The sequence below is a fragment of the Aspergillus fijiensis genome (assembly GCF_003184825.1).
Source record: "Aspergillus fijiensis CBS 313.89 unplaced genomic scaffold BO72scaffold_123, whole genome shotgun sequence".
Taxonomy (NCBI): domain Eukaryota; kingdom Fungi; phylum Ascomycota; class Eurotiomycetes; order Eurotiales; family Aspergillaceae; genus Aspergillus; species Aspergillus fijiensis.
In genome coordinates, this window is record NW_024469099.1 from 19309 (window position 1) to 38193 (window position 18885).

Genomic DNA, 18885 nt, shown 5'->3' on the forward strand with positions numbered 1-18885 from the left:
TTCAATTGGGCCATGCCTGCGAGCACGACGTCAGTCCAGTCACCGGCTATTATGAGGGGCTTGCAGCTGTAAAAGCGGAAGGTTTAAGTCTGCCACCCCGCTACTGAAATATCAAACGATACTCCATAGTTGCTTAAAGGAATCCTCCTCTTTTCTGCTGCTCTTTTGTCCAGCGAAATCTGCCCAGGTAGCGTTGAAAATACGACACGATGCTCTACGCAGAAGGCAACAAACTCGTCTTCCGATTCGATGATCATACCCTCTGGATCGAGCCTTGGAGCGAGAATGCGTTCCGTATCAGAGCCACGAAACTCGCGTCCATGCCCACTGAAGACTGGGCATTGACTTCGGAGATTAATTCACCTAAAGCAACTATCGAGACCCCGAAGAATGAGGATGCAACCATTGTCAACGGCAAGATTCGAGCAACTGTCTCCAAACGGGGTAAGATAACCATCTTCGACCACAAAGGGAACAAACTCCTTGAGGAATATGCCCGTCATCGTCGGGACCCCAAGGACCCAAAATGCAGCGCATTGGAGATAGAGGCCCGAGAGCTACGACCCATCCTGGGAGGCGATTTCCATCTTACAATGCGCTTCGAGTCGCTAGACCCCAAGGAGAAGATATTCGGCATGGGACAGTACCAGCAGCCGTCACTCAATCTCAAAGGTTCAGACCTGGAATTGGCCCACCGGAACTCTCAGGCTAGTGTACCCTTTGCGGTCTCTTCGCTCGGATACGGCTTTTTGTGGAATAACCCAGGCATTGGGCGAGCAGTGTTGGGAACCAATACCATGAGCTTTGAAGCGTTATCCACAAAAGCGCTCGATTACTGGGTCATTGCTGGTGACAGTCCCGCCGAAATCGTCGAGGCCTACAGCAGGGTGACGGGCTATGTTCCTATGATGCCGGAGTACGGACTCGGATTCTGGCAATGCAAGCTGCGGTACTGGAACCAGGAGCAGATCCTGGACGTGGCGCGCGAGTACAAGCGTCGAGAGGTCCCGCTGGATCTCATTGTGGTGGACTTTTTTCACTGGCCACACCAGGGAGAATGGAAATTCGATCCCAAGTTCTGGCCCGATCCAGGTACATTCCCAGTAGGAAGACGTCGAGATACTCTCACTTATAGAATTCGACACTGACCCCATTGTTTCTCCACAACCTAGACGCGATGATCAAGGAGCTCAAAGACATGAACGTCGAGGTCATGGTCTCCATCTGGCCGACGGTCGAAACCGCATCCGAGAATTACCCTGAGATGCTAGAACGCGGTCTTCTCATCCGCCACGACCGCGGGTTGCGAATCGCCATGCAGTGCGATGGGGACATCACGCACTTCGACGCGACGAACCCCGAGGCGCGCGCTTTTGTTTGGAGCAAGGCCAAGCAGCACTACTACGATAAGGGCATCAAAGTCTTCTGGCTTGACGAGGCGGAGCCCGAGTACGGTATCTACGACTTTGACATCTACCGTTACCACGCGGGCAGCAATCTGCAGATCGGGAACATCTTCCCCAAGGAATACGCCCGGGGCTTCTACGAGGGCATGCAGGCCGAGGGCCAGGAGAACATCGTCAACCTCCTCCGCTGCGCCTGGGCCGGCAGCCAGAAGTACGGTGCCCTGGTCTGGAGCGGCGACATCGCCTCCTCGTGGCCGACCTTTCGCAACCAGCTGGCGGCGGGCTTGAACATGGGCCTCGCGGGGATCCCCTGGTGGACAACCGACATTGGGGGCTTCCACGGTGGCGACCCCAAGGACCCCGCCTTCCGGGAGCTCTTCACCCGGTGGTTCCAGTGGGGAGCATTCTGTCCGGTGATGCGGCTGCACGGGGACCGCGAGCCCGTACCGGAAGGCCAACCCACCGGGTCTGGCGCCGACAACGAGATCTGGTCGTACGGGGAGGAGGTCTACCAGGTCTGCAAGAAGTACATCGGCATCCGCGAGGAGTTGCGCGACTACACCCGGGGTTTGATGAAGGAAGCGCACGAGAAGGGATCCCCCGTGATGCGGACCATGTTCTACGAGTTTCCAGATGACCCCAGGGCCTGGGATTGCGAGACGCAGTACCTCTTCGGCTCCAAGTACCTGGTGGTGCCCGTGCTGCAGGCTGGGCAGCGGAAGATCACGGCGTATCTGCCGGCTGGGGCGTCGTGGCAGCTGTGGGGTGAGAAGCACGACCAGGTCTGGAAAGGAGGACGCGAGGTCGAGGTGGTTTGTCCCATTGAGACGATGCCTGTCTTCATTCGAGTGTAGGTTTGCATTCAGATTAGATCGGGGAGAGCCAAGGTCCAGGCTGTAGAAGATATAGCTCCACTGAATGCTGAAGAGTTCTAGAAGATACCCAGCACATTGCGCCAGTAGATCCCATTCCTAACATCTGCAAGAGAGTACAAGGCCTGCGTAGTTCTTGAATGCCGTTCCGAACCTGTCTACCCTAGAGCTAGGGGCAGTGGGTGTCATTGCCGCAGTTGTCGGTCCCTGTATGGGAAGTATAGTCGAGGACCAAGGTGATGTCAGACGGGCTCAGCATGTACCGACGACCCTTCAATCCGCTATGCAGGGACTTGTCAATCGAACGAAAACCATTACTGATGAAAAAAGCCAGTCCCTCCTTTATTCACTGAAAGCACATTCACCCTGAGGGCAATGGGAGGGTCTGCCTTCAAACCTCTACATTCCTCTGCATGATCATTGACAAATCCTCCTTACCTTATATGGGAGAACATCCACCACCTCTTTGTGCTCAGATCCACTTGTCTACAGTCGATGTCGTCGTTCTCGTTTCAATCAATCGGCGGGGTAAACAGGTTATCAGATGGGTTACCTGTCTCGCTAGTTGCGGCGACAGCGGTTCATACCTACTGCTGTATTGTCATCTCATCTTTCTAGTGCAGGATTTGCCTAGTGAATTGGAAGTAAGAATATGAAGCCCATGCTACCAGCAAGGGGCAGCAGGAAGCCCCTTTGGCTGTGTTAGTACTATAGTCGTTTGAACACGAAATCACCTCTGATGTCGTCTGACACCACAATGGCCTAGTAGACTACTTGAGTGGCAGCAGGAGCAGTAGCAACCGCAGCAGCAACTCAAGCAAAAGCATTGACCACAATTCGTTTAGGCAGAGTCGGAGCAAAGTACCTCCCTCAGGATACAAAGATGTGATCTTGATGATTGGTATATCCACTCGTCAATCCTTGAGCCCGAACTCGCATATTGCGGACTGTCCCCCATCCGCAGCCTCTCCTAAACCACCTATTCTGCACTAGAAATCCTGCCATGCACCTTTGAGGGGGGATCAAGATCTGATTTACTGGTGGGAAATACCAGAAACCTACCCAGCGAAGCCAGTCAGCCAACCAGCTAGTGAGTTTCCATCGAGGCCCAAGCCCATGAAGGAATCCTTAGCAAGATGGGGGATATGTCCAAAGCGGGCAAGAGACAGGACAAGTGACAAGTAGGATCCTTTCCCGCCTCTGAAAAAAAAAAAAAAGAAGAATGACTAACGAAGGTAAGTAAAAGAAAGGAACCCGCAAGAAACAGCTAGAGGGAAAGAAGGGATTTGGCACTCCGTGACACACAGATAGTGCTACTAGCTCAGCAGGACACAATAGAAACAATGTGGTCATCAGCAATGGCGCGTGGCTTTTCCACATCTCACAGATTTACTACAGCTAGGGAGACGTAGCTAGCTCGAGGACCTGGAGATTGTGCTTCTGAGTTGTTTGCTTATCATACGCACACACACACACACACACAGACCGTCAACCCTGTGTAGTGTGTGTGTGTGTGTGTTGAATCTCTGTTCATGCAGCAGCTTTTGCTTACTGGTGACAGAGAATAGGTTCAGTACAGTACTCGTGCTTGTTTTCAAACGGAATAGAATAAGAAGCTTCTTGTGTGCCACTCTGGACTGGTATCAGTGGGGTGAGTGTCTAGTTACTCCGTAGTGGATGTGATGTAGATCAGCTGGTATTGGTATTGCTTGCTTCCTTTTGCGTGTCTCTGTGTCTGTATGCTTGTCTTTCTACTCTTCCTACAACTGGTGGATCAGATTCATTCGGATTCCGCCCCTCCCCGCCAACCTCAGCTCTGTCATTGCCACATGCAAGTGTTTTTCCTTTTCTGCTTGCACCATGGAAAGAGAACTGTGGGACTTAAGGGAAAGGGATGATACAATACACAACACCCTACACTGTGGTGCAAACCAGCAAAGATACTATTATCATCATCATATTCTTACGAAACTCCATCCCACCTCCCATCCCTCCGTCGATTCCAGGAAATCGCATTGAGGGGGTCAGGAGTATAGGGGCGTTCTGACGTGAATGTCACTAAGATTAGAGGCGAAGAGAGGAAGAAGGCTGGTACCGAGCATAAGAATTGTAACCTCCAGCTGTTTCGTCTATACTTATCCGTGGGGAAAGGGCGAGTGCATCCACTTTTGGATACACGGGCCTACAGGACAAGAAAAACAAGTAGTAGACGTAGATCATCTGTATCAGCCCTGCCTAGTTTGGGGAGTTTGGAGAGTTACCTAGCTTGAGAAATCGACATAAGTTAACTAGTGGTGAGAAATAACTCCGGACTAGCTGATGAATTCCTGGAAAGCAAGTGACAATAGGCCACTGTATACGTATAGTACTGTACATACTATACAGTACCGCGCACATGGAAGGAGAATGATAACACTCATACCAAGCGAAACCACGAAAATGAAAAGCGCTAAAACAATTCATTCTCACAACGATCTCCCTATACACTCATGAACTACCCTGACATAATTTGGAAACTGCGAGTCATGAAATAACCCAGAATCACCCCAAGAACCAGCGTAAGACAATCATCGAACCAAGATGGGGGGGGGGAGAAAAGAATGATGCAAGAACCACTTCGGGTCCCCCGATCGATCGGGTTCGTAGGCCAGACTTCCCCCCCATCCTATGAGGAACGTATCTTGGTTGGACAATATAACCAGCTGAATGGCATCCTTTTTCTTTTCTTTTCTTTTTTTTTCTCTTGCAGCTGAATTGCTCTTGGTGGTGGCGTAGCATTCAGCAGCAGCAGCAGCAGCAGCAGGAGGAAGAAGAAAAAAGAATCCCACGCGATTGGATCAACCCACCCCTAAACACTAGCCCGGGTAACCCTGGTGGCCATGGTTATTGCTATGTCAAAGTACTCCGTAGACAAGTCCCGCTAACAGTGCTCCCATGTGTTCATACAAGACAATCACTTTACATGGTTAACTTCATGAGTCAGGATCAGACATCAGGAGACAAGTTAAGAACCAGACAAAAGTATTGGGGAAGAGCATATCTACAACCATACAAACAATACACGCACACTCACAAACCAAGAAACAATGGAGCGAAGTTTTACTACCCTGACAATACCGAGAAAATGCCCGCAACGGTCCGTATCTGACGAGTCCACGTGGGAAGGTTTCTTTTTCACTTTTTTTTTTTGAGTTTTGTGTTTTTGCAAAAGAAGAACCCCTTGCGCCTGAGCAGTTTGTGCTTTGGCCCTCTCCCTCTTTCCCCTTTTGAGGGGGGAGGCCGGGAACCTGAAAAAGGAACTAGTGTCTTTAGTCACAGGGTTCCGTTCAGTACAGTATCAGAAGAGTACTGTACTGGTAACGGGGTGAGTGCGGATTACCCAGTACTGCACGGGATGTACAATACAGCAAGAATCTCTGGAAGGGTGAAACGGAAATACCAACCTTGAAAAGTCGGAGCCCAAAGGGGGGTCGGTCCACTCTTGAGCGCCAAATTCCCCCTTCCCTTATTATAGATGCCGTTCCTTCTCGCTGACTTTCTCCGTATCTGGTAATTGGTTTGTGCCCACAGGTTGTCCTTTGGTCCCTGCGCAGTTGTACGGCGGAGGAAAGTCGCGTGGGTGGTGCTTTGCCAATGGGCGAGGGGGGGGCCATCGGGCGCACCACGACTTCTATATATGTATTCTGTATCTGGATCTGAAAGGGGATCTGTGTGAAGGGTCTATATTGTAGATGTCAGCTCCAGCAGGACAATCAAGATAATGAAGGTAGAATCGACTACAATTCCATAGTACACGGTACTCCGTAAAACGTCAGGGAATGGCTTGCGATAGGCAGGTATGGCGTCGAAATTCAGCCGATCCGTACTGTACATGTATCTGTTGACCATTGTGTACAATACACGGGGGCTCCGTACTTTCTGTGTATTCCGCCTTTTCTCCGTCTTCGTATCGATACCCGCATGAGGTCAGTGACTTTTATTTCCTTGCCCATGATTCTAGACGAAAAGAGAAAAGGCATTTTCAGAATAAATGAAAATCGTTGCCGATCACGGGCGGACCGGCAAGGCGGGTACCCTAATCCTAATCCAGCAAAGTCGATCATCGTGCACACCGAGATGCTCCGAGAGCCAATGAGGGTTGTCCAACTGAGTCTGATCTCAACGTTGTGCTGGGTTTCCCATTCCCCATCCATGATGGATGGATTCCCATCTTTCCTGCTGGCTGGCATCGATCAGAATTGCCCAGTGGGCCCCGGCGCGCGGCGCTAAACCTGTCCCAAAAGAAAAGCCAGGCCCTCCCAGCCGTAGGTCCGTAGTAACTAGTAGTGCACTGCATCTCTTTCTTTTCTGAACCCCGACAAAGCCAGCCAGCCAGCCCAGCCCCAGCCAAGCTACTTACCTACCTACCCGGGACCTTTGGTCTGGCACCTTCGACAGGAAGAAGGGGAATGGGGCGAATCCACTTGTTCCAGCCTTTCTCACGTTTATGGTTTTTTTCCCAACCCACTTCCTTCCTCTAGCTACTTCTCCTTCTTGGAGGTCCAAGGGGTCACCGGCGGGGTTGAAAGCTGAATTATGGGGAGGATGGGAGGAACAAGAAGAAGAAGAAGGAACGGAAAGTCGGCGAATTTCCATACCGATGCTCAATATCATGGATTCGAGACTTTGATTCCCGTTCAGAGGTAAATCAACTTGGAGTGCACGTACGAGGTAGTCAATTAGAATCAGTTCTTAAACGGGACATTGAACAAGAAGGAGAAAAAAAAAAAGAAAAAAAAAAAAAAAAAACAGGAACGGCACGGGGTACCAATCGGTCTGAGTGACGAAAGGGCCGTGTTCTGCAATGCATCACAATTCTTCAATTCCATATCCTCTTTCGGACACAAGCAGACAGAAGAACCACAGAACACAGCATGTAAACAAGAACATTTTTGATCCTCTGGATTAAAGTTGTTCAAGGTATATAGATATACTGGGGCCAGGGCGCGGACTGTCACAATGTTAACACTATAATTGAGTTGGGATTCGGATACTGCCACTAAAAGCTTGACAGAACTGTGCTGCAGTAGGCAGAGAGTGTGTGTATGTCAGAATCGTGCATATCCGAAACCTTACGTATTCGTACAGTACATAATCTCCTTTGTTGCTTGGTACCCGCGGGGTCAATTTCTTCGACGGGGAGGAGTGAAAGGAGGGGCGCCGACCCGCCCACGATTCCAAGCATATCAAATTAAAATCCTCCCGATCATGAGAAAGCGAATGATGCGAATCGGAAATGCGGGCAGATAACGGGGGGGTGGAGGGGAAGAGAAGAGGGGGAGTGCTTTAGCATCCAGCGACTATGCTCGATGAGGTATATGCAAGAGGTCTCTTTAATTTATCTTTAATGACCTATACTGATCGATGATTGATTGATAACTGCTTGGCCCATTACGCGTGGAACCCCGGGGGGGATCAAAAGTGAAGAGGGGGAAAGCTTTTCTTCTGGTTTCGGGGAGGAGCAAGCAGAAGATACCAGAGAACAATGATCCATGGTAGCAGCCCGCCCGTTATGTCCCAGGCATCGAGGTGGTTCTTGAACGATGATATCCCCGAATTTTGGGTTCTGTGTCGAGCCCAGGAAGTAACTAAAGTTTCTTGATTGTCCGTTGCAGGCAGGAAGGAGGTTTAAATCGGATGTACCCGACGCTATGGTACCGTCTGCCCGTCAACAAGGTTATCCTTTCGGCTTCTTTCCACATTCTTCCCTCGAGACGAGCTTTTGGTTCCCAAGAGACTTTGGCAGAAATTCTATCTATTGTATAGGAAATGAGAATGGACAAAGTTTAGGGGGGGGGTCACAAGAGATTCAGGCGTTTTCGAAAGTGGAAAATTAGACGAGGGGGCGAACAAGAACCCCAACAAGGTGGTCGTGGTCATGATGATGATGATGATGATGTGCTGACTGATGAGCCCATTTTTTCCAAGTCAAGATGCCTGCACTCGAGCATCATTTACATCCTCCTCCATCATAATATCAGCCACTACTCTGAGCTATTGAGCTTGGTAACTTGGTAAGAAAGTGTAGGGGTGGAAGGCATATCCGCATTATTTTCGATAGTAGCAACGGAAGTCAAGAGTCAGCCCCACCACCCGGAGCTTTAGAGCAGCCGATTCCATCACACTCATAGACGACCGACCGATGGTGGCAGTGCGACCATGTGTCAGTACAGTAACTATTAATCTTCCGATTCCGATCCCTCCTCAATCCTCATCGACTTCCGAAAAGCGGAGCGTACAGGGAGGCTGAGAAAAGGATAAAGCAAACTCCCAATCAATATTTCTTTGTATTTAGTAGCGAAGACAATGACCCTACCGTTAAGGGCCATCCTATCGCTGAAAAAGCAGTGGACTCCCCTGCACCAGGGCTCCGCCTCAGCGGACTTTGAGATCGCGATATCCGATACGTTAGCGGGACGTCGAGAGCTCCAATCAACTCAACCATCACTCCAGATGTTTTAATACTACACCTAGTTACCAACCGGATAACCCGGGCCACAGATTCATTTTTAGCTTTTCACCTTCTCGCAAACTGACGCGGCCGTTTCACATCAGACACTAGCTCGAGTCTTGGTTCTTGGAGCATGTGTTTCCCCCCCCGTCTCACTTTGGCTTTGGATTTTGTTTTAGTTTTGGAGCTCGCGCGGTCGCTTGCCAACCGAAAAAAAAAAAGAAAAGAAAAGAAAAAAGAAAAACGGTTTTTTGGGGGAGGGCGGTCAAGCTAGGACCACCGGGAGATCATTTAGTATAGGTATACGGTCATACGGTCGGTACTAGTCACCCTAGGTGATTTCCCACACTGCTGGGAACTTTCGAGACGTCCTACCAGTAAGGTACGTACTACGTTACTCCGTAGAAATACTCGAAGAAAAGGTGAATTGGTTGGGTTCGGCAACGCCGTTGGCTGGCTGAAGTTAAGTCACACACTCAACTCGGGAACCCTAACGAACCACAGTACCTTACTATGGCTGTGTCACGGTCCTGGCACGGTCACTCCAAGGCTTGGGCCGTTGCCTTCCAAATCAAGTAATCGGGCGTTATCTCCAGGCTTTATTTTACATACGATTCATGCATAAGGACAAGAAGACTGGTTTCATAAGGGTTTATTAATGGAGCATTGAAGCTAACTGACCAACTACACCATAGTTAGATGAGAAGGCAGGAGAGAGACAGAGAGGGAGAATCGGCCCCCAATCCCTTATGATGGATGGATGGGTGGTTTCTTTCCGTTTTGGAACAAAGGTCTAGAGCTCGGGATCTTGGTTTACCGCCTGTTATTACATTCTGTCGGGATGCGGGCAGATCAGGCAGCTAGGTACGGAGTACGGAGTCGGGATCTAGGCAGAAGCTGGAGATATACTACACTACTTGCTGCGATATGGGGGTGGCTTGGTCTTCTCTTGAAGGGAGAGGGGATCTCACAGGTGATGATGATATTAAACTATGGTCACCGGTAATCTATTTGGAACCAAGTAAAGCTCCCCGATCCATGCATCAAGCTGCATACAACTGACGATCACAGAAACTCCGCGCCAGCCTCAATGCTTCCTCCCTCTACCCCTACCTCCATGGTCTGACTGGATGATACTTCGAATCCCATTATGATCATGGATCAATGATATGTGTATTCCACACCCCTTTCCTTTATTCGAAAACCCTAGACCAAAATTAGAAGAAACAAAGAAAAAACCTTTTGTATACTCGTCCAAGTTCCAATTTACGGAGATGGGCACTAAATCCCCACAAAATAGATTAAAGCCCGCGCCAGACCGCAAAGCAGATCGTGTTTGTTGGGAAAATCTTGGGCCCTCCCGGGAAGAGGGGTCCTCCTGTTTGTTTGTAACAGATTAATTCTTTCCAGTTTGCTTTTTGCAATCGAAGGTTGGAGAAACATTCTGGTTTGTTTCAAGAATCGATCCTCATGTACATAATGTCCTGGAAGCTGAAAGGAAGGCGGGATTGCGGCTTCTTTTTTTGGTCTGTTTCCCCCGCCCCTTCGTGCTCAAAAAGCCCGTATATGTGTGTGTTATGTGTGTGGGTGCGTGGGTGGAGATCAGTTTCAGCTGTCAGGCTGAGCTTCGATCTTGTCTAGGGGCAATTTGGATAGATGATATTAAGTAAAGCAATTTAACACAACTACCCAATAAACACCCGTCAATCAAACTGGCCAGCGGTTTCTTTAATCTTAAATTCATATAGTCCATGACGAGTATAGGTTATATTATGTGACAAAGAGCTTGCAGGGAAGGGGTCTGTTGAGGAGAGTAGGAAATGTACAGTACATTGGTACATAGTAAAAGTTGACTGGTACAGAAAAAACAGTATTTACGTACAGGTAGGTGTACGTACTGGGATTCGGTTCCTGATGTTCAGCAAATCGTGGAACGGTTTTTCTTCCTTTCCACCGGGCGATCCACTGGCAAGCAGCATCAATCAGCCTCGTTCTTGTTCTTGTCCACTGTGTTTGATTGTTCGGATTGTCGGGGGTCCATTGGAGGAGAGGACTGTACACAGTAAGAACGGTGGTTTGTGGACAAAATCAGAAGTCGAGTCACGATGATAACGACCCACCAGTTCCACCACCACCACCACCACCAACTCAAGCCCTCTAGAACTAAACCTAATTAGGTAGCTTGACTAGTAAGGAAGTGAACTTCACAAGATTCATTCGTCACAATGGAGTTGCAAGTGGATGAAGAATGAACCTGGCAAATACGTCACGTTGGGCAGGCTGTTGGAGAATTGAAAAAGAGAGAAAAAAAAACATTCTTTGCGGTGTTGATTTATTCCTAAACAGGGAAAGTGCAACGCTAATGCTCATGAATTCCAAATCAACAGCAGCTGTGAGGATCGGCGGTAAGTAGCGTAGCCCCATCTCTTGGCTGTGTAGACTAACTTACTTGTACTGAGTAAATCAATCCCAGATAGTTTTCTTCTACAGTAGGAATTGAATTGTTTGGAAAGTAAAGAAAAACTGAACTTAACCCTATCGTCATCTTCCACTTGTTGTGGTGCACTCCCTAGATAATTATTTAATCGTCACGGGTCGAACCTTCCTAAATAGCATTGTTTCGGTTGCTATATTTGAACCTGTTTGTTTTATTGTTCGAAACAGGGAACAGGATTCCACTTCACGACTCATGGAGAATGCTCTTTTCCTTCCCCCACAATGAATCCTTTCCTCAGTCAAGATCCCACTCCTGCTCCGTCTATTCTGCTCCACTGGGGTTTTTATATATCACCTGGTGTAACAAACAAGGGATAACGGTCCCAGTCTGGGGTGTATACTCATCCACTTATGTGTATACATACATGGGGCACGAACAAACCTGTGTAACAATTAATGTCCATCCATCCATATACTTGTAGATGAAGCACTGACATCCAATAACTGCACTGGTCATGTGTACAGTACAGTGTACGGAGTAGGAAAAGAAGCATTCGATAACGGCCCAGACCTAAAGGCAAACTGCGGCGAATCGAGAGTGAGCGGGGATTAGCGGCCGGGGGTGGGTTGAGATTTGAAGAGTGGTGCACGGGAATATCGTAGATCATCGCATTTGTGTTTGATTGAACCCGAGCGCCTGGAGAGAAGGTAACCTCGTAGCGGAAGCAATACCCGTAACATGCATAATAGAAAATATGTACACATATACTGTACATACATACATACATACATGGCCTCAAGGCTAAACCGGTAGGGACGTTTGTTTGAGACAGTCTCAGTGACAGAATAAAGTGACCTACCTAGCATCACATCGATAGGATTTTCCAGGTACACAGTTCCAAGCTTACTTACCTAGAGCTCAGCGGACTGGGCTGGAACGGGCAAGAAAAAACCGGGCAAGGTCCCCGGGAGATTCAATGCAGACTGGTTGGCATACAGCTCTGGGCTCTATAGCCTAGTCTATAACCAACATGCCAGGTTCCCGCTCCCCAGCTTAAAGAGAGAGAGAGAACGGATAGGTGAGGGGGGGGGGGTAAGCAGAGGTAAAAAAAAAAGGTCCAGACATTCATGAGTCAGGCAGGGTGCTTCCATGATTAGTATGCAGTCAGCGAATGGGGAATGGGTGTTTTAAGAAGATGTAGCCTTTGTGTTGCTCGTAGCGTAGTGGCGAGTCAGGCAGATAGTCCACGGTGGTAGGGAGCCTTCCTTGATCCATCATGACCGTATCCAGAAGAGGATGCTAGGTAATGCGGACAGCCTACTGGTTAGAGCTAGGCCAGTGGGTGGTGGCACATGAGAGCCGAGTCCGAGGGAGACATTCCTGTGGCGCGATGGATTCCTTTGCCTATTCTTCGTTCCCCCTCCTCCTCCTCTCCTCCTTATGGTTGCTTCTCCTTGATGTCGCTCATGCGATGGCTCCACCGAGACAGGAATAGACGGTTGGGACGTTTCTTGAGCCGTGACAAGAGGGGACGGGGGTAAAGTTAACGTGGTCCGCTAAGGTGCTTTTTTAGATTTACTTTTCTCCAAAGGCTGCTGGTGAAAAACAAAATAGGATCTCCTGCAGCCACTTGTGAATCACCGGTGGACAAGTCTGCAGTTCGCTCCATCCGTTACAAGGCCGAGGCCGATGCCTCCTTCTACCGTTAGCGACGGCTGCAAACGCGCAATGAGATAAAGAGAGAGAGGGAAAAAAAACAAGGAGAAAGGAGGAAGGAAAGATGGTCAAGGAGGGGCACTGGCGAATCATGCAAGCCTTTATCCCCCCTCCAAAGTCAATCACAGTTCGGCCAGCCTGAGTGTCCCTGGATAAACTTTCTCTGGGTTATCAACCTTACCTACCAGTAAGTTACCTCCCCGAGCATCCTGACTGGGGCCAACCCACTCACACACACCCACATCCACTCTGCAGACTGGTAGGTAAAGGAAGCGGGTGTCAACATCCGACCATTGGTAGTCGAGCCATGCATGAACCACCCACTGCATCCATTCTGAGGGGATGAGAGGAGGTTCCATACTAGGGAGGAAGAAGGATGGTTGTCAGCTGCGCTTCTCAATAGACCTATCGATCCTCAGCTCCATGCGCAAGTCTGTGTATGTGAGAAGGTGTTACAGTACAGTCTACCTGGATTGCTTTTGCTTCGTCTTCTTCGTCGTGTTTTGTGTTCTGTGGGTTTTTCTTTTTTCCAGGTTCATGATGCGTGTTTCTTGATCCAGACGTTGAATCCCTGGACTGCTCGGCCCATTTTGCTTTGACTCGTCCGTGTCTGTTCTGTCTGCCTCGTTCGTCTTCTTCGCCTCCTCGTAACTTGTGCGCCGCCCCTTGCGCGCAACCGCGTGAGCCCATGGCCGTTGACTGGCGAAGAATGGGCTGATGACAGCCAGCCACCTGGATGATGGATAAGCTGTGTGTCGCGGGAACCGGACAACTTCCCCCTTCTGATTTGTTCCCAGTCTGCTCTCCTTCAAATATGATGCAACGGTCGAGACGGCGCTTCTCATGGATCGGTTCGGGCAAAATCATCCGAGGATACGTGATGCTCTGAGTGGATATGTGGACGGTACATGATTCCAAGTCAAGAGAATATTAAGGTATTATTAAGGTGTAATAATAATAGTAATAATGCTCTTCCCGCGCGTGACAAAATATTGTAATAAACCAAAAACAACCAATGGGGTATTACCAAATCCAAGCTCACAAAATGGCCGAAAGAATTAGAACCGACATATACAAAACACATTCCTTCGACATTGGCCCGCTCTATGCCCAGAAGTGCGCACCATAGTTAAAAGGTCATCAGTAAACAAAGGAGAGATCAAACAGAAAAAGAAACACCGGATGTTCTCCCGAATACTTTTCTCATACCGTAAGAAAAACGGTTCGGTCGCTTGCCACGTGACCCGCCGTGGAAATAGCCCGAACCATAGATGAAAACAATGTACATGGTATGAATACAAAGGAAAAAATAGGGAAACGATCAGGAAAGAGTGACAAGGGTCGGTCGGAGCTCTCAAATATACAGAGAATTGGCTGGAGATATCGTGGCGAAGTAGAAGGAGTCATGCAATCGTTCTCAGCAGGTCAACGAAAGGACCACCGTAAATCAGTTGAGCAGATTTTGCAGACCCATGCGGGAATCACGTGGCGAGTCGGTCTTATCTTCTGAAGCGACAGACCAGGTAGGTGATGATAACGAAGATGGTCGGTTCCACGGCTGGTAGTCGGAAGTCCATCGTTGCTTGAAAGACAGATCTGAAAGGGGTTCCAGCGTTTTGATGCCGTAGTAGGGATTGGGAAGGTAGCTTTCGTCGGTTGTTTGGAAGGATGATGCGCTTTGTCTGCGAGCATCGCCATAGAGGTGTCTCACACTCACCGGCACAGGGAGAAGTTGAGGAGAGGCGACGGTTCTGGGCGAGGAAGAGACCGAGTTGTGATCCGAGACCATCGATGGTGGCTCCATTGAGGGGGCATCTGAGTAGGTGGGCGAAGTCAAAGGCGTTTCCACTGGGCGGTTGAGGGCGGGAAGGGTAAAGATGGGCGTCAACTGCCGAGGGCAGTTGATCGAAGATGCTGAGAAGGATTCCCGGCGGGAAGAGGGAGACTTGGTCCAGGAGGGAATCGGTCTCTCGCTGGAGATAGAGGAGTAGCGGGATCGGCTAATGGGGCTGCTCAGAGCCAAAGAAGTGCGTGCATAGGGAGCTTCGATCCGTCCGTGAAGAGTGCGTCCGGAGTGAGGAGAAGTGGGCAGGCCTCGTCTCTTGCGGTTCATGCTGCCATTCCACCAGTTCTTGACCGCATTGTCGCTACGATTCCCCAGGCGCCGGGCAATCTCAGCCCACCGCTTGCCCATCTCATTCACCATGCGCTCAATCATCAAGCCTTCTTCAGCCGAAATTGGCTCGCGATTCAATGAGGGCTTCAGGTTCTGGTGGAATCGCTCCCGGCATTGCTTGGGAGAACGATAGTGCATGTGCTGAGAAATACGAACCCAGTTGTTGGGGCCTTGTTCGCGAACCAACTGTAGGAGTAGCTGATCCTCCTCTGGGACCCAGGGTCCACGACGATGAGTAGGTGCCATTGTGGATGGAAATGAAACTGCAAGGGGCGGCTGAACCGTGGAGAGCAAGATTCAAGATTGAGTTTCTGTGAGATGAAGATTAGACTTCTGGCACAAGAGATGATCGGAGGGAATAAGGGAAAGAAAAAACAGGAATGATAACAGTTGGACAGCACCGATGTAGACACAAAGGGTGTTGAAGAAGGGAAGCGAGCAGATACTGTTGGAGATAATGTATGGGCGGGTGGGGCACGACTGAAGAGTGAAATAGCCAAGGGCGTCTTACCGTGGGGTTGTTTCCGGAGTGTAAGTCCAGTACTACCACTAGTAGTCGGCAGGCAGGTGGGTAGCCGGTATGTGGTAAGGTACTGTAGTGCACAAGGCAGGACTAACACCAGCTGAAAGGGTAGGCAAGAAGTAAGGCGCAATGACCACAGATCCAAGCAGCTGGGTGATGCAAGCAGTAGATCGAGAGTCGAGGGACTTGGAAATTGGTTTGTTCAAGGGAATAAGGTTCGAAGGTGCGTCCCTGGGGATGGTAGATATAGGATGAGAGGTAAAGTGAGACCCGACGGGACTTTAAGAGATGTTGACAAGGACAGTTTAACAATAGTCAAGTAAAGGAGGGATGGAGATGGAAAGGTTACGATCTTCTATTATAGCAACAAGCAGCAACAGAAGGATACAATGACCAGGGAGACGGGTCAGAGAAAAATGGGTTACTGCTCCACACCAGCACGCTATAGGAGAAGATCTGATCCAAGATCTCGGAGCTGACAGTTGTCGGAGGAATGTTTTTTTTTATTTTTTATTTTTCTATTTTCTGACAAAAAAAGATTGTCAAAAAAATTAAAGGTGGTTGTTATTAATCTCGAGGTCAGTGTAATTATTTATTTTTTCTATTTTTCTTCATTCCTTACCATACCACGGAAATATGACCAGTATGTATGTATGGTAATTGAAAGAAGCAGTACACTTCGAATATGGAAGGGTACGATACGTACGGCTAACCGACTGATGCTCAACAGTACGTTACTGCTAGGCACACCAAAGAGGCTAGACAGATCGATTGTGCCCCCTCCCCCCGTCTGTCACCAAACATCATTCCTGTCTACAATTAACCATTCTCAGCCAAGCACACTTACTTACCTAACCACAATCACAAAGAAGCGATCAGATTACCATCACCATTAATTGAACATGAGCTCAACCGATCTCATCTCCTCTCCTTAATCTAGCGCTGAAGACGGACGCATTCTGCAGTATCTTCTTTCGGTAAAATCGGACCCATCATTGACAGGGAAGCGAAACAACCACGCGGCTGAAAAAGCAAGCAAGGCAGCTATCAGCTGCTGCAGCTGGCGTTTCTGGGTCGTGGGGCAAGATTTGCCACTATTCCCGGACACTGACGGGCTCTACCACAGGATCGGTGTTGCAGCAGGGATATTAGAGGTGCCAGTCGCTGGCCCGAGTGAGGCACAGCTGTAGTAGCTCCATGCAGCTTCTGTTCTATTTTGAACCTTTGCTTTTTCGTGTTTCCGCTCACTTGTTGCGCTGCTTAGGTCTATCATCAACCGACCGACTCGTTATGTCAGAGACAGAGACAGTTTGAGACGTCGTCCAGGAGAAGCCAGCCAGTTGCTCACCTATATCTGAGGCAAGGCTAGGCTGACCTTCAGAGTGCTGCTATAGTTGGTAGAGGGGCCACCATCCAGATCTCTGGGAGCTATTCTAATTGCAATGCTTTTGCTGCGAGCAATGTGTTCTGGGGCGTTTACTTGCATGGGGCACCCTGGTAATATGATCTTCACTAGTGCTATATAAGTTCCAGGATGACGATGCAACTCCATTCAGAGCACAAGCGCCATATATCCTACGCATCCTCTCTCTCCCTCTCTATCCCCCTTCTGCGATAGTCCTAAAGATTCGAGAAGATATGGCGGAAAGGATACGGAGTAGCCTAGCTTGATTTGTTTCTTGTGACCTAAATTGAATTAAGACTTTACACAATTGATCGCTTTTTTTTTTGTGTTTGCATTTCCCCACACTCGTAGCAGTGTTGATATCGAAGTATATGCAAGCCAGAGAATTGGGTGGTGGACTTCCCGCTCTCATGGCGACCTGTAGTCATAAGCGATCTGTAGACCGAGGCGAACTAACCGCCGCAGCTTGACCCATGCCTATGTTAAGTTCAGGCGGCCCTGACAGGAGCAACGGGTGCGGCAAAAACGGCGAAGTGTAGGTAAATGCGTAGGTAAATGCGAGGAAGGGGGTCATACACGTCGAATGCAGAATTTCATGGATCCTGCGGGGCGGGCTCCTTCGGGGACCATGATAACAAACCACAAACGACAAACGACAAGAGCGGAGGAAGGGGCTGGCAGGGAACAGGGAAGTAGGTAAAAATAAACCATCGCTTCCTGCCATGTCCCCTTCCGCCCGCATGGTGGAAGATGGTGTGTTGAAACTTGAAGGTGTTGACTGTTGAGCTGCTGCGCCGACATCACGGGCAGCGCGCTCGCTCATTCAGGGCTTATTCTAGGCACAAGAGACAGGAATTGAACCAGGAGAGAGACTCGAATTAAGATGGATCCACCACACTAATGAAATTGGGCAGTGACAGATCGGGCTATGTATGAGAAAGGTCTTCTTACTACGTACTCTACTGAGGACAAAAATCAAGAGTACTTACTAAAAGTACTTTGTACCTGACAGACTGAAATTCGTCACGAGGGATTGTGCCATGGTTGCTCTCTTACATTTAGAATTAATCTATTAAGTTACTTCCCTTTATTAGTTGATCAACGAAGCCCGGTCTAGCTTCTTTTACCTTCTTTAGTAGAGAGGGAGGGTGAGGAATGGCGGCTACAGATTATTACACATCAATACCACGTTAGAATGGAAGGTGCATGATTCCCTAAGAGGAAATCTCAGCTTGCTGCGGTGGTGGTGGTGGTGGTGGTTCTCCGTCTCAGCCAGCCATGAGATGTTGAGGAGAATGATCGAATTCCGCTACAATTAATCTAGTCTAATTACTATTATTTCCTCCCGCTCCGACTTGACCTCTCCACTTCTCCCACTCCTCCTACTCCGTCCTCTTCTCCTCTCCCCCCCCTCCGTGGACCGTTATCCAGAACATGACCTCGAACTGTTTTAAAGTGGGGCTCTGTGATTGGCGCAGGCCAACCTGCAACAATTTGGAATCTTTTCAAGGTTGATTTGGTCTTATACCTGTTCGGGATGAGATCGGCATTGAGATCGCGCACAATCTCGATCATGGATGGTTTCTGGGACGGATACTCCGTACCTCTCGGGGATCATTCGTCTACCAGTCAGTCAGTCACCTGCAGGCCCAGGCATGACCGTCTGTCCGTACTTTGTACTTACATGTGTACTTACTATACGGAGTACGGAGTGTACTGTACCTTACTCTGTACTCTTGTCTTCAGCGGCACATTCTTAGTCATGCTTCCAAGTTTGACATAACCCTCCGTCCTCCTTAACCAGGTACTTGGTAAGTTATGCCACTCGACCACCCCCTGGTTTCAACGGTGTGTCCGCTG

At 49.1% G+C, this 18885-nt stretch overlaps 4 protein-coding genes across 4 annotated transcripts; 1 reads left to right on the forward strand and 3 right to left on the reverse strand.

Annotated features, from left to right (window-relative positions):
• Window positions 1–209: 209 nt before the first annotated feature.
• On the forward strand, window positions 210–2260 carry BO72DRAFT_502378 (putative glycosyl hydrolase; the record flags this gene model as incomplete). The annotated part of the gene is made up of 2 exons (XM_040949062.1): window positions 210–1092; window positions 1173–2260. 2 exons carry the CDS (start codon window positions 210–212, stop codon window positions 2258–2260), a joined length of 1971 nt encoding a protein of 656 aa, XP_040794972.1.
• Window positions 2261–12740: 10480 nt separating this feature from the next.
• Window positions 12741–13170, reverse strand: BO72DRAFT_38790 (uncharacterized protein). The gene has a single exon (XM_040941692.1). The coding sequence runs from the start codon at window positions 13012–13014 to the stop codon at window positions 12781–12783; it is 234 nt and encodes a 77-aa protein (XP_040794973.1). The 5' UTR covers window positions 13015–13170; the 3' UTR covers window positions 12741–12780.
• On the reverse strand, window positions 12801–14078 carry BO72DRAFT_38877 (uncharacterized protein). The gene is made up of 3 exons (XM_040941736.1): window positions 13383–14078; window positions 13103–13281; window positions 12801–12901 (listed from the first exon to the last, which is right to left on the reverse strand). Exons 1-2 carry the CDS (start codon window positions 13786–13788, stop codon window positions 13103–13105), a joined length of 585 nt encoding a protein of 194 aa, XP_040794974.1. The 5' UTR covers window positions 13789–14078; the 3' UTR covers window positions 12801–12901.
• A 59-nt stretch (window positions 14079–14137) lies between these two features.
• Window positions 14138–15711, reverse strand: flbD (putative MYB family conidiophore development protein FlbD). Its single transcript, XM_040946148.1, has one exon. The coding sequence runs from the start codon at window positions 15341–15343 to the stop codon at window positions 14369–14371; it is 975 nt and encodes a 324-aa protein (XP_040794975.1). The 5' UTR covers window positions 15344–15711; the 3' UTR covers window positions 14138–14368.
• Between the last annotated feature and the right edge of the window lie 3174 nt (window positions 15712–18885).